Here is a 24,472-nt window from a genome sequence, read left to right on the forward strand (position 1 = left end):
ATCAGTGGGTCCTGGAGGTAATTTGGGAAGGTTATGCTCTTGAGTTTCCCTCACTTCTCCTTGTCAGGCGGCATGGAAAGAGTCAACCTTTCGCCAGATGCTACAAAGATTGCTAGATCTCAAAGTGGTGGTACCAGTCGTGTGGCACCAGCCATTTACTACAACATGAAAATTAAAGGTTCACAAAATAGAGAAAAACTGAATTAAATGAAAAATGAACACAAACAGAAATGACAAGCTCCTATTGTCTCACTTGTAGGAAGACAACTGAGAAATTGGAAAGCAGCCCAGATAAGAGGAGCAAAAGTATGCAAATGAAGTCTTCTACAAGAGTTCTCGTGAGAAGTGATTGACTACCCTAAAGTTCAGGAATAGAGTGGGGATGTACAATAAAGATCCTCATTTAAATGAAAGTGTTTTCCTAGGTCAATTAGCTTATAGTAAAAACAACTTACCAGCAATCAGAATTCATGCGACCCATACAATAAGCTGCTCCATCTGTTTTGGAAAATATAAAAATGTTATATTAGAATGTTTAAAGATATCTTGAATATATTGGATGGCAGTATGAACTATGAATTATCTACAACTGAATTTTTGTAAGCCCAGTAATTTCTTCCAATAGAATTGTAAGATCAAAGTAGAACAAATCTTCATTTACCAGTAACTGATTCTATCCCTCTGATTTAATGCAATGACAGTGTTTAACCATGTAGAGCTAAAGCAGTGGTCTCAAATTCAAACCCTTTGCAGGGCCACATTTTGGACTTGTAGGGCCTCAGAAAAAGAGTTAATGTCTTAAAGAAATGACAATTTTGCATGAGATAAAACTCTTTATAGTTTATAAATCTTTCCTTTTGGAAAAGTCTTAATAATAATATTGTCATTTATAACTAAAGAGACATATGATGAAGAAACTTTTTTTACTTTTGTGATTATGATAAACATAAAGGGCCTCAAAATAGTACCTGGCGGGCCTCATGTGGCCCCTGGGCCACGAGTTTGAGACCACTGAGCTAAAGGCACTAGATGAATTTTTGAAAAATTCTAGTTAAGCACAAAAAATTGGAACTAAATATACATTGCTTATGTAGAGATGTTAACAAGTAAAATCACTGATAGAAGCAATTTTTTGTAGGACTTCAGGAATAACACTTTGATAGAAGGTAGCTGAAACGCTGTTAAGAACATAAGAAGTTGCCTCCACTGGGTCAGACCAGAGGTCCATCGCGCCCAGCGGTCCGCTCCCGCGGTGGCCCATCAGGTCCATGACCTGTGAAGTGGTTTCTGAGCATTTCTATAACCTACCTTTACTTCTATCTGTACCCCTCAATCCCCTTATACTTTAGGAACCTACCTAAACCTTCCTTGAACCCCTGTAATGTGTTCTATAGTGTCTTAACATTAGTCCATTTTTTTGAAAATTTTAAAGTGCAGAAACGTGCTCAAAATTCATAGTAATCCTGGTAATCTTCAGAGTATTAAATTATCTTATTTAAATTATTCAAATAGCATAGATAATATTAGTAAGCAAAAAAACTTAGTTTTGTAATTGCATCAGGGAGGGAATAGAAAAGCAGACACGACCACATTTCGCCACTAGAGCTGTCTCAAGGAAAACTACCACCTTTTTCCTTTCTACTGCAGGAGATTGCAAAGGCAACTCAAGTCAATCGACTTGCGTTGCCTTTGCATTGTGTTCTCCCTGCTTCCCCGACACCAGGCCAGGTGCATACAAGCGCCGGGCCCACAGCCTTCCTCCCTAACATCAATCCTGAACTTGGAGGAAGTTACGGGCCAGCCAGTTGCTGCCTGGCTGTCCCGGAACTTCTTCAATAACTGAATTGCTTTTGGCTCTCAAACCATTTTAAAACTATTCTGATTGTTTTTAACCCTAATTGTACTACTTTATAACCAGATTGTATTTCACCCCTAATTTTCCCTTTGTTCTTTGTCATTGTATGTGTAATTAGATTTATTATTATGTTTTAGTAGTTATGGTACATGTCTTAAGTTTGTCTTCCTCTAATTTGTAATTTTTATCATTTTATACATCACTTAGAACTCGGAATAGGCGATTAATCAAATATCATAATAAACTTGAAACTTGATAAACCAGAATTGACGTCGGGGAGGAAAGCTGTGGGCCTGGTGTTCAGTTTTGGAGACCATATCTGGCAAAGGACATAAGACATGAAGCGGTCCCGAGGGCAACGAAAATGGTATGAGGTTTGCGCCAAATGACGCATGAGGAGAGACTGGAAGCCCTGAATACGTATACCCTAGAGCAGGGGTGTCAAAGTTCCTCCTGAAGGGTTTTCAGGATTTCCCCAATGAATATGCATGAGATCTATTAGCATACAATGAAAGAAGTGCATGCAAATAGATCTCATGCATATTCATTGCAGAAATCCTGAAAACCCGACTGGATTGCAGCCCTTGAGGAGGGACTTTGACACCCCTAGAGGAAAGGAGGGACAGGGGAGTTATGATTCAGACATTCAAATACTTAAGGTATTAACATAGAACAAAATATTTTCCAGAGAAAAGAAAATGGTAAAACCAGAGGGCATAATCTGAGGTTGAGGAGTGGTAGATTCAAGAGTAATGTCAGGAAAATTCTTTATGGAGAAGATGGTTGATGCCTGGAATGCACTCCCGAGGAAGGTGGTGGAGAGGAAAACGGTGACAGAGTTCAAAAAAGCATGGGATGGACACAGAGGATCTCGAATCAGAATGGTATATATTGAAGAACTAAGGCCAGTCAGTACTGGGCAGACTTGCACGGTCTGTGTCCCATATATTACCATTTAATTGAAGATGGGCTGGGCTGGGATGGTTTAAATGAGCTGGAGTGAGTTTTGCTGGAGACTCCAGCAGATGCACAGTACCAGGCAGAGCTCTAGGTTTCTGGCAAAGAAATATCTAAGAAAAAGAACAATTTAAATTAAATCATTCAATTATAGAATATGTTTGGGCACACTGGATGGCTCATTCGGGTCTTTATCTGCCGTTATTTACTAGGTTATGTTACTATGTAGACATTGTCCTGATATTGGGATTCCAGGACCAATTTGAATGAGGGAGTTATGTTGACCATTGGAAGCTAGAGCATTATAATCAAATCAGCTGATGCCAAAGTAAAGTCACTTGAGGTAGAAGTGTGTGTGTGTGGGGGGGGGGGGGGGGTCAGCTGCTCTATCCTTCACATACAAACTTCAGCTGTTGGATAAGTGTTTGCAAAGAGAAGAGTTCCACTAGAGAAAAAAAGGCTCCAGGGCAAAGCAAGGAATCAGATGCAATCCTTCCACATCTCATTTCATATAAGGTGGCAATGAAGCAAAATTTAATACTCGATAGTCAAAAACATTAATCACAACTTACTTGGGAAAATTTCATTGAGGAATTCAACTTCTTCCTGGAAATTCCTGTGTGGGTACTCTTGGTGAGATGGCTTCATGAAGTTCTTGCGAGAATAAAAGAAGTTCTGAAAACAAAAATCAGAACTCGTTATCCACTAAATTGCATGCAGTAAAGGCAGAACTCATTTGGTATTCATGCAGAACAGCCCTCTATGGAGTTACAGCACGAGACACCTGTTCAGACACCTATTAGTTATGCCAGAAATGTTTTAGCAGGACCAATCCAAGTATTTGCTGTTTCCTTTTTTTAAAAATTTAGATTTATAGTCTGCACAATCTGAAATGCAAATCTCAGTGGTAAACAAGGAAATAAACCTAATGTATTAAAAAACAGTCAAATCAACACTAAAATTTGAAGTGAGAAGCTATACAGATTAGATTCCTGAAAATTCTGACGTACACATATGCATTTGAGGAAAACATTTTGGGAAAAGTTAACAATGCTTACTTTTGCATATTTATCTTCACAGTTCTAACAAAGTTATGTGCAGCCTGATGGAGCAGCCAGTTCAGGAACTGCACAGGGAACAGGGTTTGTTTTTTTAGATCTAGTCCTTAATAGAGTGCAGGACTTGGTGCCAATTGAATAACCAGAGACATTAAGGTACACCTACTTGGCAGTACTTAACTTTCAAAAGGGCAACTAAGTTTAAATGAAGAAAATGTGGGTGGCGTAGTGGTTAAAGCTACAGCGTCAGCACCCTGAGGTTGTAGGTTCAAATCCACGCTGGGCAAGTCATTTAATTGCCCACTGCTCCAGGTACATTAGATAGATTGTAAACCCAGGGAAAAATGCTTGAAGTACCTGAACAAGTTCATGTAAACTGTTCTGAGCTCTCTTGGGAGAACGGTATAGAAAACTGAATGAAAAGAAATAAAAAAAGGTGTAGCTGCAAAGATTAGGAGCTGAAGTCAGGCATATAATTACAGAGGGCTATCCATCCTGGGAAGTCCAAATCTGATGCATTTCACATTTGCTTACCAAAGAAAAACTGCAGAAACCCTCACAATGAAGTAGGCTAAGTTTATTGAATCAAAAGCGGTTAAAAGCAACACGTTAAAATCAAGGGACCCAACACAGTCCGTGTTTCAGAAAACACTTCATCAGGGGTCCGGAAAATCCAAAGGTAAATTGGAACCGCCAAAAAACTGTAGAAAAAATGAATGCCGAAAGGCAATCAGCAACCTACATACTGATTGCCCTTCGGCACTCGTTTTTTCTACAGGCTACAGTTTTTTGGCGGTTCCAATTTACCTTTGGATTTTCCGGACCCCTGATGGTGTGTTTTCCGAAACATGGACGTGTTTGGTCCCTTGATTTTAATGTGTTGCTCGTCTTGCAAAACACTCGCAAACCGAGGTTTGACTGTAGTCCAGCACCCCGAACAAATATGTCCATTCCACCTGATCAAAGGCACGCACTGCATCTAAGCTAAGTAGCAACAATGACAAATCTTGAGTGTGCATAAGCAAGAGCGAGAACTGCCTTACAGACATTATGTACAGCCTGGCTGCCCTTCACGAACTCACCTGTTCTGACCCAATGAGTCTCGGAAGAATGGAGGAAAGTTGGTCAGCAAGAATTTTGGCCAACTTTTTGATAAACGTTTAGGAGCGAAATAGGGTGATAGGACTTGGGGTGGTCGCCTCTTTACCCGGTTTTAGAGTCAGTAATCAAAGCTTCATTGGCCCCCCCTAGGGAATTCCCCCTCATCTATAACTTGTATATAATAATCTCATAAGGGCGGTCAATCTGAGAGGACAGCAACTTGTAAAATTCAGCAGTAAAGTCATCCGGTCCAGGGACAGAGTAATTCCTCTGGACCTGGATAGCCCTCTGTAATTCTCTAATGGTAATAGGTGTGTTCAGAGACTCAATATCCCAGTCTGTCAAAGTAGGTAGACCAGAACCTTCAATATAGTCCTGGACGCGGACCTGCACCAAGTCCCTTCTCCCATAGATATTTTTTAAATGGTTCAGAAAAATTTCTGCTATCTGATCTGTAGTATGCTGTAGCCTCCCCAGGCCATCTTTTAGATCCAAAACAAATCTCTGGCCTTTCGCCTGTTTTGTTAAATGAGCGAGTAACTTTCCTGATTGGTTCCCATAGCGATGATATTTAAACTTCTGGTAAAACAACATCTTGACCGTACGTTCATGTATGAAAGAATTGAGGGCTGTCTCAATGGAAAATAAATTTTCCTTTGCAGCAGAAGACGGATTAATATTATACTGGCATTTAGCTGCCGCCAAGTCTTGTTCTAAACAGAGAATTCCCCTAGCCAATCATCTATTTCGGGCTATAACATAAGCAATACAATCCCCAGAAGAACAACTTTAGCAGTATTCCAGAACAAGTCAGAGTTAGGACGATGTTCACCATTAAATTCCAAATACTCTTCCCATTTAGTTTGCAAAAATGTTTTAAAATGGTCATCTTGAAACAAGTAGCTAGGAAAACACCAACGGGACGGGCCTCTCAGACCAGAGCTCATTCATGTCCACCCAAATCAACGAATGATCTGATATAATGGAGGGGCCGATGACCTCTAAATCAACATTTAGAAAGGAATGTCTGGTAGTAAGAATATAATCAATTCTAGAAAGCATTCCATGTGCACGCAACAGATGCATGCAATGCATTCAGTAGTATGAAGCAGACAGCAGGGGTCAACCAAATCCAATGCTGCACAAAGATATGGAATGCCTCGCATCCGAACACCCCAGGGATATCCCAGGAGTGGAGCAGTCAACTCGGGTCTAAAACCTGATTATAGTCCCCCGCCAAAAACACTGGATCTGCCACCCGCTCCAGCAGCAACGCAGTTAGACTCTAAAAGAAATGATCATACACACTGAACATAACATAAGAAATGCCTCCGCTGGGTCAGACCCGAGGTCCATCGTGCCCAGCAGTCCGCTCACGCGGTGGCCCAACAGGTCCAGGACCTGTGCAGTAAATTTCTATCTATACCCCTCTATCCCCTTTTCCAGCAGGAATTTGTCCAAACCTTTCTTAAATCCCAGTACTGTACTCTGCCCTATAACTTCCTCTGGAATTGTATTCCAGGTGTCCACCACACGTTGTGTAAAGAAGAACTTCCTAGCATTAGTTTTGAATTTGTCTCCTTTCAACTTTTCCGAATGCCCTCTTGATTTTTTATTTTCTGAAAGTTTGAAGAATCTGTCCCTCTCTACTCTCTCTATGCCCTTCATGATCTTGTAAGTCTATCATATCCCCTCTTAATCTTCTCTTTTCTAGGGAAAAGAGTCCCAGTTTTTCCAATCTCTCAGCGTATGAAAGGCTTTCCATCCCCTTAATCAGTCGTGTCGCTCTCCTCTGAACTCTCTCGAGCAATGCCATATCCTTCTTAAGGTACGGTGACCAATACTGGACGCAGTACTCAAGATGTGGACGCACCGTTGCCCGATACAGCGGCAGGATAACTTCTTTCGTTCTGGTTGTAATACCTTTCTTGATTATACCTAGCATTCTATTCGCTCTCTTAGCGGTAGCTGCGCACTGTGCTGTCGGCTTCATTGTCATGTCCACCATCACCCCCAAGTCCCTTTCTTGGGTACTCTCATTCAAAAACATCCCTTCCATCGCATAATTATACCTCGAGTTTTTGCTTCCCACATGCAATACTTTACACTTCCCAACATTGAATTTCATCTGCCATCTCTCTGCCCATTCCCTTAGTTTGTCCAAGTCTCTTTGCAATTCTTCGCAGTCCTCCTTTGTCCGAGTTCTACTAAATAGTTTGGTGTCTTCCGCAAATTTTATTATCTCACACTTTGTCCCTGTTTCTAGATCATTTATGAATATGTTAAAAAGCAGTGGCCTGAGCACCGAGCCCTGCGGAACACCACTCGTGACCTTTCTCCAGTCTGAGTAGTGGCCCTTCACCCCTACCCTCTGTTTCCTACCTTCTAACCAGTTTCTGATCCATCTATGCACGTCTCCGTCCACCCCATGGTTCTTCAGTTTCCGGAGTAGACGTTCATGAGGCACCTTGTCAAAGGCTTTCTGGAAATCTAGGTATATGATGTCTATGGGGTCTCCTCTGTCCATTTGTTTGTTAATTCCTTCGAAGAAGTGCAGTAAGTTAGTCAGGCACGATCTTCCCCTGCAGAAACCATGTTGGCTGGTTTTCAGAAGTTCGTTTCTTTCAAAATGTTCATCGATGTTTTCTTTTATCAGTGCTTCCGCCATTTTCCCCGGAACCGAGGTCAGACTCACTGGTCTGTAGTTTCCCGGGTCCCCTCTTGATCCCTTTTTAAAGATGGGCGTAACGTTGGCTATCTTCCAATCCTCCGGAAACACACCTGTTTTCAGAGATAGGTTGCAAATTTGCTGCAGTAGTTCCGCTATTTCCTCCTTTAGTTCCTTCAGAACCCTTGGATGGATTCCATCCGGACCCGGCGATTTGTCAGTTTTTAGTTTTTCTATCTGCCTGCGCACCTCATCAAGGCTCACTTCCATGGGTGTTAACTTTTGTGCTTGATTTCCCTTGAAGATTTGTTCAGGTTCCGGTATGTTGGTTGTGTCTTCGCTTGTAAATACCGATGAAAAGAACATGTTAAGTCTTTCTGCAACCTCTTTCTCTTCCTTCACCGTTCCCTTCCGGTCTCCGTCGTCCAGTGGTCCCACCTCCTCCCTAGCCGGCTGTTTCCCTTTAATATATCTAAAGAACGGCTTGAAATTTCGTGCTTCCCTGGCTAGCCTCTCTTCATACTCTTTTTTGGCTTTTCGAACCACACGGTGACATTCTTTTTGATACTTTCTGTGATCTTTCCAGTTTCCCTCAGATTTGTCCTTCTTCCATTTTCTGAATGAGTTTCTTATTGCCTATCGCTTCCTTCACTATTTTAGTTATCTACGCCGGGTCTTTTGTTCGACTCTTGTTGCACCCTTTTCTGAATTTGGGGATATACAGATTTTGCGCCTCGCTCACTGTATTCTTGAAAAAGGACCAGGCATGTTCTACCGTATTCCATTTTTTGGAAGTGTTCCTAAGTTTCTTCTTTACCATTCCTCTCATTGCTTCGTAGTTTCCGTTCCTGAAGTTATAAGTTGTCGCTATGGTTCTCTTTCCTTTCAGTATTCCTATTTCCACCTTGAACTTGATCATATTATGATCGCTGTTTCCCAATGGTCCCACTACTTCCACTTCCTTTGCAGGTCCCCTTAGCCCATTTAGGATTAGATCCAGAGTGGCATTTCCTCTCATCGGTTCTCTAACTAGCTGCTCCATGAAGCAATCTTGTACAGCCTCCAGAAAGTCTGCCTCCCTAGCGCATCTTGAGCTTTCAAGACTCCAGTCTATCCCAGGGTAGTTGAAGTCTCCCATAATAACTGTGTTACCGCTTTTGCATTCTCGCTTCATCTCGGCTTCCATTTCTTCATCGATTTCTCTGGTTTGTCCAGGTGGACGATAGTATAGACCTATCTTTATTTCAGGCCCTTTCCTTCCTGGTATTTTAACCCATAGCGATTCTAGCTTGTTGGCCGTCTCTGCTGTGTCCATTCTTGTCGATTGTATGCTTTCTTTTATGTATAGTGCTATTCCACCGCCTTTCTGTCCTAATCTGTCTTGGCGATAGAGTTTGTACCCCGGCAGTGCTGTATCCCATCTGCTTTCCTCATTCCACCATGTTTCGGAGATTCCAATGATGTCTATGTTCTCTGCAATGGCCATGGCTTCTAATTCTCCCATTTTGTTTCTTAGGCTCCTTGCATTAGTATATATGCAATTTAGCTCCTGGAATTTTGTTGCCTTCATTTCCTTTCCCTGTGCTTCGGTCATTAGATTCTTCTCTTTGGTTATGATCTTTCTAATCTCCTCTCCTTTGTTAGTCGACTCCTGTAATTTGCCCCTTGTTTCATCCCAGCCTTTTTTCTCCTTAGTATCTTCACAAGATACCTTTTTCCGAATCATCGACGCTTGGTCGACTGTCGGCTTTCCCCTTCTTGTTAGTTTAAAGCCTGTTCTATTCCTCTCTTGATGTTGTTTGCTAGAAGTCTAGTTCCCGCTGCGCTCAGGTGCAGTCCATCTCTCCTGTAGAGCTTGCTCTTGCCCCAGAACGTCGTCCAGTTCCTCGCGAAGTGGAATCCTTCTTCCTCACACCATCTCCTCATCCATGCATTTATTGATTATAGTTCCTCTTGCCTTTTCACATCTGCCCTCAGCACCGGTAGGATCTCTGAGAACGCTATCTTCTGGGTCCTCATCTTCAGCTTCCTTCCCAGAATCTTGAACTGTTCTATCAATGTGTTTCTTCTATAGTCCCTCCTGCTGACATCATTCGTCCCGATGTGGATCATTACTGTAGTCTCTTCCGTCTCCGCTCCTTCCAGGATCTTTCCAATTTTGTCCACGATGTCCTTGGCTCTCGCTCCCGGGAGGCAGGTCACCAGTCGGTCCTCTCTCCCTCCTGCTATGTGGCTGTCCACATGCCTCAGGATCGAGTCCCCCACTAGGATCGCTGACTTTCCCTTCTTCAATGTTCGCTTCGGTCTCAGGTCGATGTCCTTGGTATGCTTCTCTCTTTCTTCCTCTGGGCATCGACTGGTCAATTTCTTGCCTTCGTGCGTTTTTCCTCCGGCGGTGTCTTCTTTGTGGTCTTCTGTTTCTTGCTCTCCCTTCGATGTTGGTATAAATTCTTCTTTCATCTGAAGTTCGTTCTCTTCCACCCTCTTTCTGTATGCCTCCTCAATGAATTTCGAGTTCCCTGACTTCCTCCTCGATGTGCCTCTCGCTCATGAAGTCTTCAGTTGTCCTGATTGGGTCCTCCGTGGTGTAAAGTCCTTCTAGCTCCTGTATCTTGTCCTCTAGTCGCTTGACTTCCTTCTTCAAGCTTTCCAGCTCCTGACACCGACCGCATACATACGACTGTCTCCCCGAGGGGAGGTAGTCATACATATGACAGTTGGTGCAGAACACTGGAAAGCTCATCTTCTGGTTTCCCTCTGCTTCCATAGTCGTTCCTACTTTAATATAACACTTAAGACTACGTGTTCCTTGTGTGCCTGCTTCCTTCTGCGCCTTCTTGTGTGTGTTGCCTTCGCTCTACCTTACTATACTTTGTTTGTGCGTTTGTTCCTTGTGAGCCTGCTTCTTTCTGCACTTGCTTCTTGCCTTACTGCCTACTTCTTGTGTGTGCTGTGTTTGTTCTACCTTACTGTTGCTGGTGTGTGTTCTTCTTGCCTTACTGCCTACTTCTTGTGTGTGCTGTGTTTGTTCTACCTTACCTTACTGTTGCTTGTGTGTGTTCGTTCCTTCTGCGCCTGCTTCTTCTGTACCCTTCAGTCTTTCCCTGGTGCTCCTGGGTGTAGTAACTTGGCCCTTCTTGAGGCCCTTCGCAAAGGCGCTCTCGCTAAGGCGAGCGCCTTCGCCGCGCACCGAACAGCTGGGCACCGCTGGCGCCTCCCCTTTAAGGGGGAGTCCGGCGCTGCCTGTGACGCGTGGGGGGGAGGCGGAGCGAACTCTCGCCGCTACCCCGAGCCTGCTGTCCTCCTAACTACTTCCTTCGGTGCTCGGCACCGACGCTGCCTGCCTCCTCTCAGAGCAGTGAACAACCGCTTCCTGCTCCCCTTCTCAACTCTCTCTTCGGCACCGCATGTGCCGCGCTGGCTCTTCCCCTTTAAGGGGGAGTCCGGCGCTGCCTGTGACGCGTGGGGGGGGCGGAGTGAACTCTCGCCGCTACCCCGAGCCTGCTGTCCTCCTAACTACTTCCTTCGGTGCTCAGCACCGACGCTGCCTGCCTCCTCTCAGAGCAGTGAACAACCGCTTCCTGCTCCCCTTCTCACTGGATGCATATACATTCAGAAGATAGAACGAATAAGTACCCACCGTCAAATGAAGCAACAAATAACGCCCCTGGGGGGTCACTAGTATATGGGCTGTGTAAGGCAAGGATTTATGAATTAGTATGGCGACGCCCGCTCGTTTCTGTGGTGCAGAAGCCACATTTACTGCTCCCACCTAAGTTCTGCCTAATTTGAAATGTTCTATATCAGTCAAGCGGGTTTCCTGCAGACAGAATGTCCGTCTTATATTTTGATTCAGAATTTTTGTTCTCTTAATAGGAGAGGTTATACCTGAGACATTCCACGATATATTCTCATTGAATGTGTTAAGGACATAAATGGCGAGTTATGAACTATATGCAAGTTTGCTAGAGGTAGAAAAGCATCTCAGGTTCCCAGCCTAACCCAAGATGATAGAGAAAGTACCCAATACAGTAATAAGGCCACAACTGTAAAATAAAGGATGTCCCCATCCCAAAGTAAAAAACTCTGGAACAGGATCATTAGAACAAATCAACATAATAAAAACAAAGGATCTCCTCTCTCAAATACTGTGATAGCAAAGATTTTCACTTTGGAAGATTTTTGCCAAGTGTGTTGATGCGCATTTTTCTAGAGTTCTCACAGGCTTTTGTTTACTATCATTTTTATTGCGGTTTAATTCAAACCATATCAATCCTGGACCCCTGAAGAAGGCGTGTTTACTGAAACAGACCATGTCAGGTCCTTAGGTTTGTTTGAAGGGTAACATACATAGTAAATGACGGCAGATAAAGACCTGAATGGTCCATCCAGTCTGCCCATAAGTTATTAAAAAATACATGATTAGATTAACTTGTCTCTTCTTTGATGGTAACATTAACCACATCTACATTTGATATAATAAACATAGCCTGCATCTTGTACATTTTGTCTGCAGTTTGACGCATTTTCACTGCAGTTCCTGATGGATTTCCTTTCGTTTTTATCCAACTGTACATACCACTAGGAGAAGCCCATGACGCCCAGATTGCGAAACTCCTAAACTGCCTTGTGGAAATCAAAACCTAGATGTCCATTAATAGACTACACCTAAATGCCTCCAAGACGGAAGTCCTTTCGATCTGCAACTGTGCCCATCCCTCGTTGTGCTGGGACACGACTAATTAAGAAAGACCAAGGGTGCAGTCTAGGAATATTCCTTGACCGCAACCTGTCGCTTTCCGACCATCTCGCAGGTGGTAACTCATTTTACTATCTGCAACTCCAAAAAATAAGGAACTACTTTTCAGAGTCTGACTTTGCCCAACTGCTCTATGCCTTAGTACTCTCCCGCATAGATTACTGCAATGCGCTATTCAATGGTCTAACAGCAAAAAATGTACAATGGCTCCAGTGTGTTCAAAACATGGTGATCAGACTTCTAAAAACCTCCATGCCCGCGACCCTGTCTCCCAGGCTCTAGGGTTGGCTCACTGGCTGCCTGTAGCCAAACGTTGCATCAAGGGCCTGATGCTAGCGCTCAAATCCTTACACATGGCGCCGGGCTACGTAATGGCTAAATTTCCTCCATATGTGCCTAACCGGTCCCTCCGCTCCCAGGATAAAATACACCTCAAAATGCTCCTGGTTGTGCCCTTCAATGGCAAACCGTCAAACGACGGTCCTACTCCCACTTCATTCAGAGCCACTGGAATCAAATGCCACCACAGATAAGATCTCTTCTAGGACTCAAACTTTAGAATGGCAATAAAAACATACCTCTTAATCTAACTCCTTGCCATTGACCCATGGACTACAAAGAATTGTATATTGGTACCTGAACCAGTATGTCTCATGTAAAGAAAACTTACATTGTAAAATCTTGAATTGTAACTATGGCAAATCTAACCTGTAAACTGTCCATATGTCAAAATTAGGATAAAACGTGTACTTTAAGGATAACTATAGCAAATGGTAAACTGTATATTATTATGTATATTAATACAAGACCCCTAATATGTGCCTAGGTAGGATAAAAACGTGTATTGTAATCTTGTACTGAAATTATGTATGTTTAACCTGTAACCTGTTCTGAGCTCTTCCAGGACAACAGGATAGAAAATGAATAAATGAATTAAATAAATTTTCCAGGGCGTTCGCTTCTCCAAATTTGACAAAAATGTTACATATACTTATAGGACATTAGATTACCCAATGTCACCCAATCTCAAATAGATAATCTGGAGACAAATATCCTCCCCTTCTGATGCAAAAGAGGTTCTCAATTTGATCTCTATGTGTTTGCTAAGTTGTACTGTATCCAGGGATAAGCAATAGTATGAGCTGACAAGCAAATCTATTAGCCCATTGAAATTCACTTTTTGTATGTCCTCAAAATCCTTGACAGCTAACAATGGAATATCATCCCTCGTTTTAAAGATTTTAAAATTGAGGAGGCGGTTTTGACCAAGGGCAGTGCACACACTTCTATAATCTGGGAAACCTATGAAATTGAGCTGTACAGGAACCAGTAGGCTGAAAAACAGGCAAACACTTCCTGATTAACATAGAAAGCTGAAGCACCTTCGGCAGGAAGGAAGGAACCGTATTTAGGGAAACGGTCTCCAAGATGCAGAGGAATGGTTCCCTACAAGAAAGAGCCTGGAGTTCCGAAACATGCCGCACAGAGTTAATAGTGACCAGAAACATGGTCTTGAGTGTTTAAGTCCAAAGGGGCTCAAAGAGAGACTTGGTAAGGCTAGACAGTACCAGGTTGAGGTCCCAGGAAGGGAACAGCTGCTTAACCGGCAGCCTGATGTGAAGAGCCCACGTCAGAAATCTAGCATAGAAACATGACGGCTGTATTGCCTATGGCTAGGGGGGTAACTGAAACTCAGCATAGAAACATAGAAACATAGAAAGATGACGGCAGAAAAGGGCCACAGCCCATCAAGTCTGCCCACTCTATTGACCCACCCCATTGAGTGCTAGTGACCCTGTTCCTTAACTTGGCCCTTGTAGGGATCCCACGTGTATGTCCCATTTATTCTTAAAATCAAGCACGCTGGTGGCCTTGATCACCTGCACCGGAAGTTTGTTCCAGTGATCTACCACCCTTTCCGTGAAGAAATACTTCCTTGTGTCACCACTAAATTTCCCCCCTCTGAGTTTGAGGGGGTGCCCCCTTGTGACCGAGGGTCCCTTGGGAAAGAATATATCGTTTTCCATCTCGACGCGACCAGTGACGTACTTAAATGTCTCAATCATGTCGCCCCGTTCTCTGCGCTCCTCCAGGGTATAGAGCTGCAGTTTGCCCAGTCTTTCTTCGTATGAGAGACCCTTGAGTCCGGCGACCATCCTGGTGGCCATCCGCTGGACCGATTCAGCTCGAAGCACGTCTTTCCGGTAATGTGGCCTCCAGAATTGCACACAGTATTCCAGATGAGGTCTCACCATGGTTCTGTAGAGTGGCATTATGACTTCAGGTTTGCGGCTGACAAAGCTTCGATTGATACATCCAATCATTTGCCTTGCCTTAGATGAGGCCTTCTCTACTTGTTTAGCATGTGACATGTGACATGTGACATGTCTCATGTCTGCTTATTTGCTATACTGACCTCCTGACCAATGTGAACTTTGTTACAAAGAGCATACTGCGGATGCTGTTTCATGTCTGTCTTGGACCTTGCAAAACTCATCTGCCGGACTGCTGTCCTCAACCTTGTTTACTCAGACAACTTACTTCAGCATCTTGGTGTGTGTACTGTGATAAGGAATAGAGTTTGACCTCCCAGCTGGAAGATAAGAGGGACACATGTTTTCTGCAGGGACAGCAGTGTGTTAAGACAGGGCAAAGGTAGTGTGGAAAAAGATATATAAGAAACACTGGGACAGTTCCAAAATGGATCCAGCTGCAACCGTGGGAACAGTGTTTGTACCGACCGACCTATCGATCGCTCGGATTCCCGATCAGCATCAGGGCAGGACCTGGCAGACATGGTGATGTTTTCTATTTTGTGTATACATATATTCTTTGCTTTTATCTTGTATATTATCTGATGTCTATTTGGTGATTATCTGATGTTTATGCAATAAAGGATCATATTACTCTGCTTTTCTTGGATGTTACTTTTACATACCCTTGTTAGATAGAAACTTGGCAGTACACGGCAGATAAAGGCCAAATGACCCATCTATTCTGCTCATCCACAGTAACCATTCTCTCTGAGAGATCCCACATGCCTATCCCAGGCCCTCTTGAATTCAGTCTCTTGTTTCCACCACCTCTTCTGGGAGACTGTTCCACACATCTACCACCCTTTCTGTAAAAAAGTATTTCCTCAGATTACACTGGATTTCCACAGATCAACTTCATCCTATGCCCTCGCATTGCAGTTTCCTTTCAAATGAAAGACTCGACTCATGCACATTTATATTATGTAGGTATTTAAACATCTATCATATCTCCCCCTCTCCTGCCTTTCCTCCAAGGTATACAGATGAGATCTTTAAGTTTGTCCCCATACGCCTTATCACGAAGACCACACACCATTTTAGTAGCCTTCCTCTGGACCGACTCCATCCTTTTCATATCTTTTTGAAGGTGCGGCCTCCAGAATTGCACACAATATTCTAAATGAGATCTCATTCTTATATAGAGGCATCAATACCTCCTTTTTCCTATTGGCCATACCTCTCCTATGCAACCTAGCATCCTTTTAGCTTTCGCCGTCACCTTTTCAACCTGTATGCCCACCTTAAGATCATCACATACACTCACACCCCAAGTCCCGCTCTTCCGTTGTGCACATAAGTTCCTCACCCCCTAAACTGTACTGTTCCCTTGGGTTTTTGCAGCCCAAAAGCATGACCTTGCATTTCTTAGCATTAAATTTTAGCTGCCAAATTTCAGACCATTCTTCAACCTTCGCCAGGTCTTTCTTCATGTTATTCACACCATCCGACATGTCTACTCTATTGCAGACTTTGGTATCATCCGCAAAGAGGCAATCTTATCAAACCCTTCAGCAATATCATTTATAACAATGTTAAAAAGAACAGAACAGCCCCACGAACAGCAATCTCCACTGATCACTACCCTCTGTCGCCTTCCACTCAACCAGTTCCTGACCCAGCCCCTCACTTTGGGACCCATCCCAAGGACACTCAGGATGAGACAAAGAAGAACGACTTGTCCGGGCTCTAAAACAAGAGAGTCCGGCTACTTGGACCCAAAGACACACCACAGTTAGTAAGCTATCAAGACCAGCCTGAAGAAAGGTGATCACCAAGATCAGAGCTGAATAAGGCTACACCTGGTCCTGAGTGCACCAGTGTTGGAAAGCTTTCCACGCCTTAGCGTAAGCGGAAACTGTAGACTTTAGACTTAAGAGTGGAATGACCACATTTTAAAATTTGTATACTACAAAAACTATGTGGTTTACAAAATTACATGCACACAAATTAAAAATGCTAAACATGTTTAAACAAAACACAATAAAACATTAACTAACAATATCACTATTAAAACCTTTTAAATTCATCCTACAAGATGGAAAGAAAATCTCAAAGCACAGTTACTTACTGTAAAGCAATGTTACTTACCGTAACAGTTGTTATCCAGGGACAGCAGGCAGCTATTCTCACTAGTGGGTGATGTCATCCGACAGAGCCCCGATACGGACGTCTCACAAGCATGTCTTGCTTGAAGAAACTTAGAAGTTTCGAGATGCCCGCACCGCGCATGCGCCAGTGCCTTCCCGCCCGATGGACCGGGTGTGTCTCCTCAGTTCAGGTAGCTAGCAGAGAAGCCAACCCAGGGGAGGTGGGTGGGACGTGAGAATAGCTGCCTGCTGTCCCTGGATAACAACTGTTACGGTAAGTAACATTGCTTTATCCCAGGACAAGCAGGCAGGTATTCTCACTAGTGGGTGACCTCCAAGCTAACCTCAATGGGATGGTGGGAGTGTTGGCAACTTAAGAGAATAAATTTTGTAACACTGTTTGGCCAAACTGTCCATCCCGTCTGGAGAAAGTATCCAGACAATAATGAGAGGTGAATGTATGAACCGAGGACCAAGTGGCAGCCTTACAAATTTCCTCAATTGGTGTCGATCTGAGGAAGGTTACAGAGGCTGCCATTGCTCTGACCTTATGGGCTGTGACCCTACAAGGAAGGGATAATCCAGCCTGGGCATAGCAGGAAGAGATACAAACCGCCATCCAGTTGGAGATGGTACGCTTCGATACAGGTCGTCCCAACTTGTTCGGATCAAAGGAGATGAAAAGTTGAGGAGAAATTCTGTGTGGCTTGGTGCGATCCAGGTAGAAAGCCAAAGCACGTTTACAGTCCAGAGTGTGAAGAGCTGATTCTCCATGATGAGAATGAGGCTTCGGAAAAAACACTGGAAGTACAATGGATTGGTTGAGATGAAATTCAGAAACCACTTTAGGCAGGAATTTCGGATGAGTGCGGAGGACCACCTTGTCATGATGGAATACTGTGAAATGTGGATCCGCCACTAAGGCCTGAAGCTCACTGACCCTGCGAGCAGACGTGAAGGCCACCAGAAAAACCACTTTCCAGATGAGATACTTAAGTGGAGCCCTGTTGAGAGGTTCAAACGGAGGCTTCATGAGTTGAGAAAGGACGACATTGAGATCCCAAACCACAGGCGGAGGTTTGATAGGAGGATTGACATGGAAAAGTCCTTTCATAAATCTGGAAACCACAGGATGCGCAGAGAGAGGTTTCCCCTTCAGAGGCTGATGGAAAGCCGCAATCGCACTCAGGTGGACCCGTATAGAGGTTGACTTGAGACCAGACTGAAAGAGGTGTAGAAGATAGTCCAACACAGAGGATAGGGAACCTCGCTGAGGCTCCTTGGCATTGGAAATACACCAGGAAGAGAATCTAGTCCACTTTTGGGAGTAGCATTGTCGAGTAGCCGGCTTCCTGGAAGCCTCTAAGACATCCCTCACCGTTTGAGAAAACTGGTGAGGAGTTACGTTGAGAGGAACCAAGCTGTCAGGTGGAGAGACTGCAGGTTGGGATGAAGCAGTGATCCTTGATGTTGAGTAAGCAGAGAAGGAAACACTGGAAGAAGGACTGGTTCCCTGCTGCTGAGGTGAAGAAGAAGGGAGAACCAAGGTTGCCTGGGCCACCGAGGAGCTATCAGAATCATGGTGGCTTGGTCTGATTTCAATTTGACCAGAGTCTTTTGAATGAGAGGAAATGGAGGAAACGCATACAGAAATCGATTCTCCCAATCCAGCAGAAAGGCATCTGCCTCAAGGCGATGAGGAGTGTAGATCCTGGAGCAAAACTGTGGCAGTTTGAAATTGTGGGGAGCCGCAAAGAGGTCTATTTGAGGCGTCCCCCATTGTGCAAAGATCTGATGAAGGGGGTTGGAATGGAGAGTCCATTCGTGAGGCTGGAGGAGACGACTCAAGTTGTCTGCCAAGACATTGTCCTTCCCCTGAATGTAGACAGCTTTGAGGAAGGCATTGTGGCGAACTGCCCAATCCCAGACTCTGAGAGCTTCCTGGCAGAGGGAGGCCGATCCCATGCCCCCCTGCTTGTTTATATAATACATGGCGACCTGGTTGTCTGTGCGGATGAGGACCACCATGTCGTGAAGCAGATGTTGAAAAGCTTGAAGAGCATAGAAGATTGCTCGGAGCTCCAGAAGATTGATCTGATGGAGGTGGTCCGCACTGGTCCAAAATCCCTGAGTGCGAAGCCCATCCAGATGAGCCCCCCAGGCATAGGCCGAGGAATCGGTCGTGAGAACCTTTTGATGAGGAGGAGTGTGAAACAGCAAACCTCTGGATAGATTCGAAGAGGTCATCCACCAGAACAGAGACTGCCGAAGAGCAGGAGTGACCATGATGTGTCGAGTCAACGGGTCTGACACTTGAGTCCATTGAGAAGCTAGGGTCCACTGAGGAATTCTGAGATGAAGCCTGGCAAAGGGTGTCACATGAACTGTAGAGGCCATGTGGCCCAGGAGGACCATCATGTGTCTCGCTGAGATAGACTGGCGAGAAGATACAAACTGGCAGAGATGAAGAAGAGCATCCATGCGCTGAGGAGGAAGGAATGCTCGAAGCTGAATGGTGTCCAGTACCGCCCCGATGAAGGGAAGGGACTGGGTAGGCTGCAGATGAGATTTGGGGAAGTTGATCTCGAAGCCCAAGCTCTGCAGGAAGCAGATCGTGGTCAAGGTTGCCGAAATGACCTCTGGAGCAGATGGGGCCTTGATGAGCCAGTCGTCGAGGTAGGGGAATACCTGAAGACCCCTGTTCCAGAGTGCAGCGGCCACCACCACCAGACACTTCGTGAAGACTCTGGGGGACGAGGACAGGCCGAAAGGAAGCACTCGATACTGCAGATGTAGATGTCCCACCCGAAATCTGAGGAACTTGCGGGAGGCCGGATGAATGGGAATGTGAGTGTAGGCCTCCTTGAGATCCAGAGAGCATAACCAGTCATTCCGCTCGAGGAGTGGGTAGAGAGAAGCAAGGGTCAACATACGAAACCTCTCCTTTACTAAAAACTTGTTGAGGACTCGAAGGTCCAGGATGGGTCGCAGGTCGCCCGTCTTCTTCGGGACGAGGAAGTACCGGGAGTAAAAACCCCGGTTGTGCTGGTCCACCGGGACCGGCTCGACAGCCCGAAGCCGAAGGAAAGCCTGAGCCTCCTGAAGGAGAAGGGCGGTCTTGTGTTAAGTTGGAAGGATACTCTCTTGGAGGGTGGTCCGGGGGGACCCGATGGAAATGAAGAGAGTATCCTTCTCTTACGATGGTAAGGACCCAGAGGTCTGTGGTAATAGCCTCCCATCGATGATAAAAATGATGGAGGCAACCCCTGATGGGAAAAAAGGGAGGATGCAGAACGAGGTCGGTTATGCTCCCTGGAAGAGAGTCAAAAAAGCTGAGTAGCCTTCGGTGCAGCCGGCGGCTGAGGCTTCTGCTGAGCCTTCTGGGGAGGCTGCCTCTTCGCTGGTTGTCTCGCAGCAGGGGTTTGATGAGGGGTGTAGCGCCGCTGATAAATCAAAGGCGGTCTAGAAGGTCGAGACTGCTGAGGCTTGGGCTTAGGCCGAAAGATAGATTGGAAAGACTTTTCATGATCCGAAAGTTTCTTGGTAACAGTCTCGATAGACTCGTCGAATAGATCGGCGCCCGCACAAGGCACATTAGCAAGCCTGTCTTGGAGGTTCGGATCCATGTCAATTGTTCGAAGCCATGCCAATCGACGCATGGCCACGGAACAGGCGGCAGCACGTGCCGAGAGCTCGAAGGCATCATACGAGGACTGCATCAGCTGAAGACGTAGCTGGGAAAGGGAGGCTACCACTTCCTCGAACTCGAATCGAGCCTGAGAATCAATGTAAGGAGTAAACTTGCGGAGCACCGGCAAGAAGAACTCCAAATAAGAAGAAAAAGAGAAATTATAATTGAGCACTCGAGACGCCATCATAGAATTCTGGTAGATTCTCCTACTGAACTTATCCATCGTTCTCCCTTCTCGTCCCGGTGGTACAGAGGCATAGACCTGGGAGGGATGAGAACGCTTGAGAGAGGACTCGACCAGCAGGGATTGGTGAGAGAGTTGAGCGCCCTCAAACCCCTTGTGATGAACAATGCGGTATCTTGCATCCAATTTGCTCGGGACCGCAGGGATGGAGTACGGCATCTCAAAACATCGCATGAATGTTTGATCCAGCAATTTATGAAGAGGAAGCCGGAGAGACTCCACAGGAGGATTAGGCAAGTGCATGGTGTCGAGATACTCCTTAGAATATCGAGACCCAGTGTCCAAAGTCACATCCAAGTCATCCGCCATTTGTCGGAGGAAGGAAGAAAAAGACAACTGGTCCGCCAGTACCGGCCTCCGAGACGGACTGGAGGAAGTAGAATCCTCAGGATCCAGGGAGACTTGGGAGCGACAAGGAGAATAAGAGGTAGATGGCTCCTCGTACTCCGGCCCCTCCTGGGGAGATAAATCCGAGGAGGAGTATCCCATACGTGGCAGCTTCTTCTGCGGCGAAACCTCAGAATGGCGCGGGGAGTGCCGGGATGAGTGTCTGGATCGATGTCCCTCCCGGTGTCGAGAGGGAGAACGAGAACGCCTATACTTTGAATGGTCCCCCGAAGCTTCCAGGGAATGTATGAGACTGGAAGCGGTAGAGCGTAGGGGCGGCATGGAGGCCCCCTCACGCGATGCAGCCCAGGCTTGGTATGGAGTGCGGAAGAACTCTTCCTGTGATTTACTATGCCCAGGGCTTCGATTATCAGTCGGAGGAACGGCACCGTGATGGCGCGGAGGCGTAATGGGCTCTAAAGGAGGCATATCGCTAAAGGAAGCCCGCCTCGAGGGACCAGCCGCCCTCCGCCGCTCCTCCTCGTCAAGCAACGAGATTGATCGATGAGGAGGAGGGGGAGGGGGCGGTCCGCCCCCTGGGATCGGGACGTCACCCTGGATGGAGGCGATTAACCTGGGTCCCATAGTATGCATGAGCTCGACAAACTGAGCTTCCAGCAGGGACCGCAGCGAAGCCGATATGGAGGGATCCGCACCGAAAGGGGGTCCTCCAGCACGGTCTTCGCGCTCCTTCGTGGTCGAGTGCTTCTGCTTGGCAGCTTTTGGCACTTTAATGACCACTGGTGGAATAGTGGAAGGCAGTACCTGAGCCGAGGAGACGGGAACAGGCACCGACGTCGAACTCGTGGCCGAAGCCAGGGTGAACGAAGCCTGCTTCAAAAGGCCCGGAGTAGCAGGGGTAGTCGCTGGTTTCGCATGGACAGGCGAAGCGGCCGATGAAGTCGAAGCTGAGGGTTCCTTAGCAGCTTCCATCTTGAACATCGACTCCCACAACAGGCAGCGCCGCAACGCTCGCACTGTTAGAGTGGAACAAGGCCGGCACGATTTCGGGAAATGTTCTGGACCAAGACACTGCAGGCAGCGTCGATGCGGGTCCGTCAGCGAAATCGCGCGCTGGCACTTGCTACACTTTTTAAAACCGGTGATTGGCCGGGACATAGGCCGAAAAAGCTCCGCCGCTAGATCGAAGGAGCTGGGCCTGAGCCACGTGGCCGACCCGGCTGATTCGCCGGAAGAAAAATTTTTTTTTTTTAATTAAAAGAAATAACACACTAAAAGAGGAAAATAAATCCAAAAACGCGGAATTAGAAGGCAATAAAACGTGAATTCAGTCAGCGCAGAATTGAAGTAAAACTTCTCAGCTCCGCAGAAAGAAAAGAACTGAGGAGACACGCCCGGTCCATCGGGCGGGAAGGCACTGGTGCATGCGCGGTGCGGGCATCTCGAAACTTCTAAGTTTCTTCAAGCAAGACATGCTTGTGAGACGTCCGTATCGGGGCTCTGTCAGGATGACATCACCCACTAGTGAGAATACCTGCTAGTGAGAATACCTGCCTGCTTGTCCTGGGATAACAGGTGTTATCCAGGGACAGCAGTCAGATATTCTCTATATGTGGGTGACGTCATCCACGGAGACCTGATCGGTCACTCTCGTAAGCAAACTTGCTTGAAGATCTTCAAGCTTGCTCATGAACCGCGCGTGTGCCTTCCCGCCCTAGCTAGGGGGCACGTCTCCTCAGCGTGGCCTCAGTTCAGATAGCTAGCAAAGAAGCCAACCCCGGGGAGGTGGGTGGGTTGCAATATCTGCCTGTTAGGTATAATCAAGAAGGGTATTACAACCAGAATGAAAGAAGTTATCCTGCCGTTGTATCAGGTGATGGTGCGCCCGCATCTGGAGTTCTGTGTCCAGTACTGGTTGCCGTACCTTAAGAAGGATATGGCGTTACTCGAGAGGGTTCAGAGGAGAGCGACACGTCTGATAAAAGGGATGGGAAACCTTTCATACGCTGAGAGATTGGAGAAACTGGGTCTCTTTTCCCTGGAGAAGAGGAGACTTAGAGGGGATATGATAGAGACTTACAAGATCATGAAGGGCATAGAGAGAGTAGAGAGGGACAGATTCTTCAAACTTTCAAAAAATAAAATAACAAGAGGGCATTTGGAAAAGTTGAAAGGGGACAGTTTCAAAACTAATGCTAGAAGTTCTTCTTTACCCAACGTGTGGCGGACACCTAGAATGCACTTCCAGAGGACGTAATAGGGCAGAGTACGATACTGGGGTTTAAGAAAGGATTGGACAATTTCCTGCTGGAAAAGGGGATAGAGGGGTATAGTTAGAAGATTACTGCACAGGTCCTGAACCTGTTGGGCCGCTGCATGAGCGGGCTGCTGGGCACGATGGACCTCAGGTCTGACCCAGCAGAGGCATTGCTTATGTTCTTATGTCCCTGGATAACACCTGTTACGGTAAGTAACTGTGCTTTATCCCAGGACAAGCAGGCAGCATATTCTCTACATGTGGATGACCTCTAAGCTAACCAAAAAGGGATGGAGGGAGAGTTGGCAATATAGGAGAACAGAGTACGCAAAACTGACTGGCCAAACTGGCCGTCCCGTCTGGAAAAGGGATCCAGAAGTAGAGAGAGGTGAAGGTATGAACCAAGGACCAAGCGGCAGCCATGTAGATTTCCTCAGTAGGAGTTGATGAGGAAGCAACAGACACCGCCATCGCTCCAACCAGGCGCCCCGGGACTCGGTACTGCAGAGGGAGATCAGCCCAAGCGCAGCAGAAAGAGATACAAGAAGCCAACCCGCTGGAGATTGTTTGCTTAGAAACAGGACGCCCCAACCTAAGGGGAGCAAAGAGATATAAAAAGATGAGCAGACTGATGAGCATGAGGGTGTTGCACAGCACAGAATAAGAAATGCCACTTCTTCAGGATGAGAATGAGGCGCAGGAAAAAACCAGGAAGAACATATTGGTCGAGGTGAAAATCTGAAACCAACGAAGGGGAGAAACACAGGAGAGAAACAGAGGACCACCACATCAAGATGGAAAACAGGGAAAGGTGGGTCTGCAACCAAAGCCTGCAGCTCACTAACCCTGCTAGCAGACGTGAGCGCAACAAGAAAACTTTCCAAATGACACCTCAAATGAGCCTGAATGATTGGCTCAAAAGGGAGGCTACATCAACCTGAAGAAAAGCAGCAAAGGCACTGAGGTGGACTCAAATAGATGTTAATTTGAGACCAGCCCCAGATCAGTGCAGCAGGAAATCCAGTACAGACAAGGAGGTAGATTGCAGCTCCCTGCGAGGTGTAGCACACCAAGAAAAACTAATCCACCCGTGAGTGTAAACCTGCCTAGTGGACTGGTCCCAAGAAGCCTC

At 45.9% G+C, this 24,472-nt stretch overlaps 1 protein-coding gene across 2 annotated transcripts in view; it reads right to left on the reverse strand.

The window, feature by feature from the left end:
• AMD1 (adenosylmethionine decarboxylase 1) overlaps window positions 1–24,472 on the reverse strand; it is a 123,809-nt gene that overhangs the window by 71,843 nt on the left and 27,494 nt on the right. For both annotated transcript variants that reach the window (XM_033936526.1, XM_033936527.1), the window contains exons 4-5: window positions 3,385–3,487; window positions 456–498 (exon numbers count right to left, since the gene is read on the reverse strand). In XM_033936526.1, coding sequence (XP_033792417.1) covers window positions 456–498; window positions 3,385–3,487 — 146 coding nt within the window. The remainder of the gene's footprint in view (window positions 1–455; window positions 499–3,384; window positions 3,488–24,472) is intronic.

This window comes from Geotrypetes seraphini, chromosome 3, assembly GCF_902459505.1.
Source record: "Geotrypetes seraphini chromosome 3, aGeoSer1.1, whole genome shotgun sequence".
Lineage (NCBI taxonomy): Eukaryota > Metazoa > Chordata > Amphibia > Gymnophiona > Dermophiidae > Geotrypetes > Geotrypetes seraphini.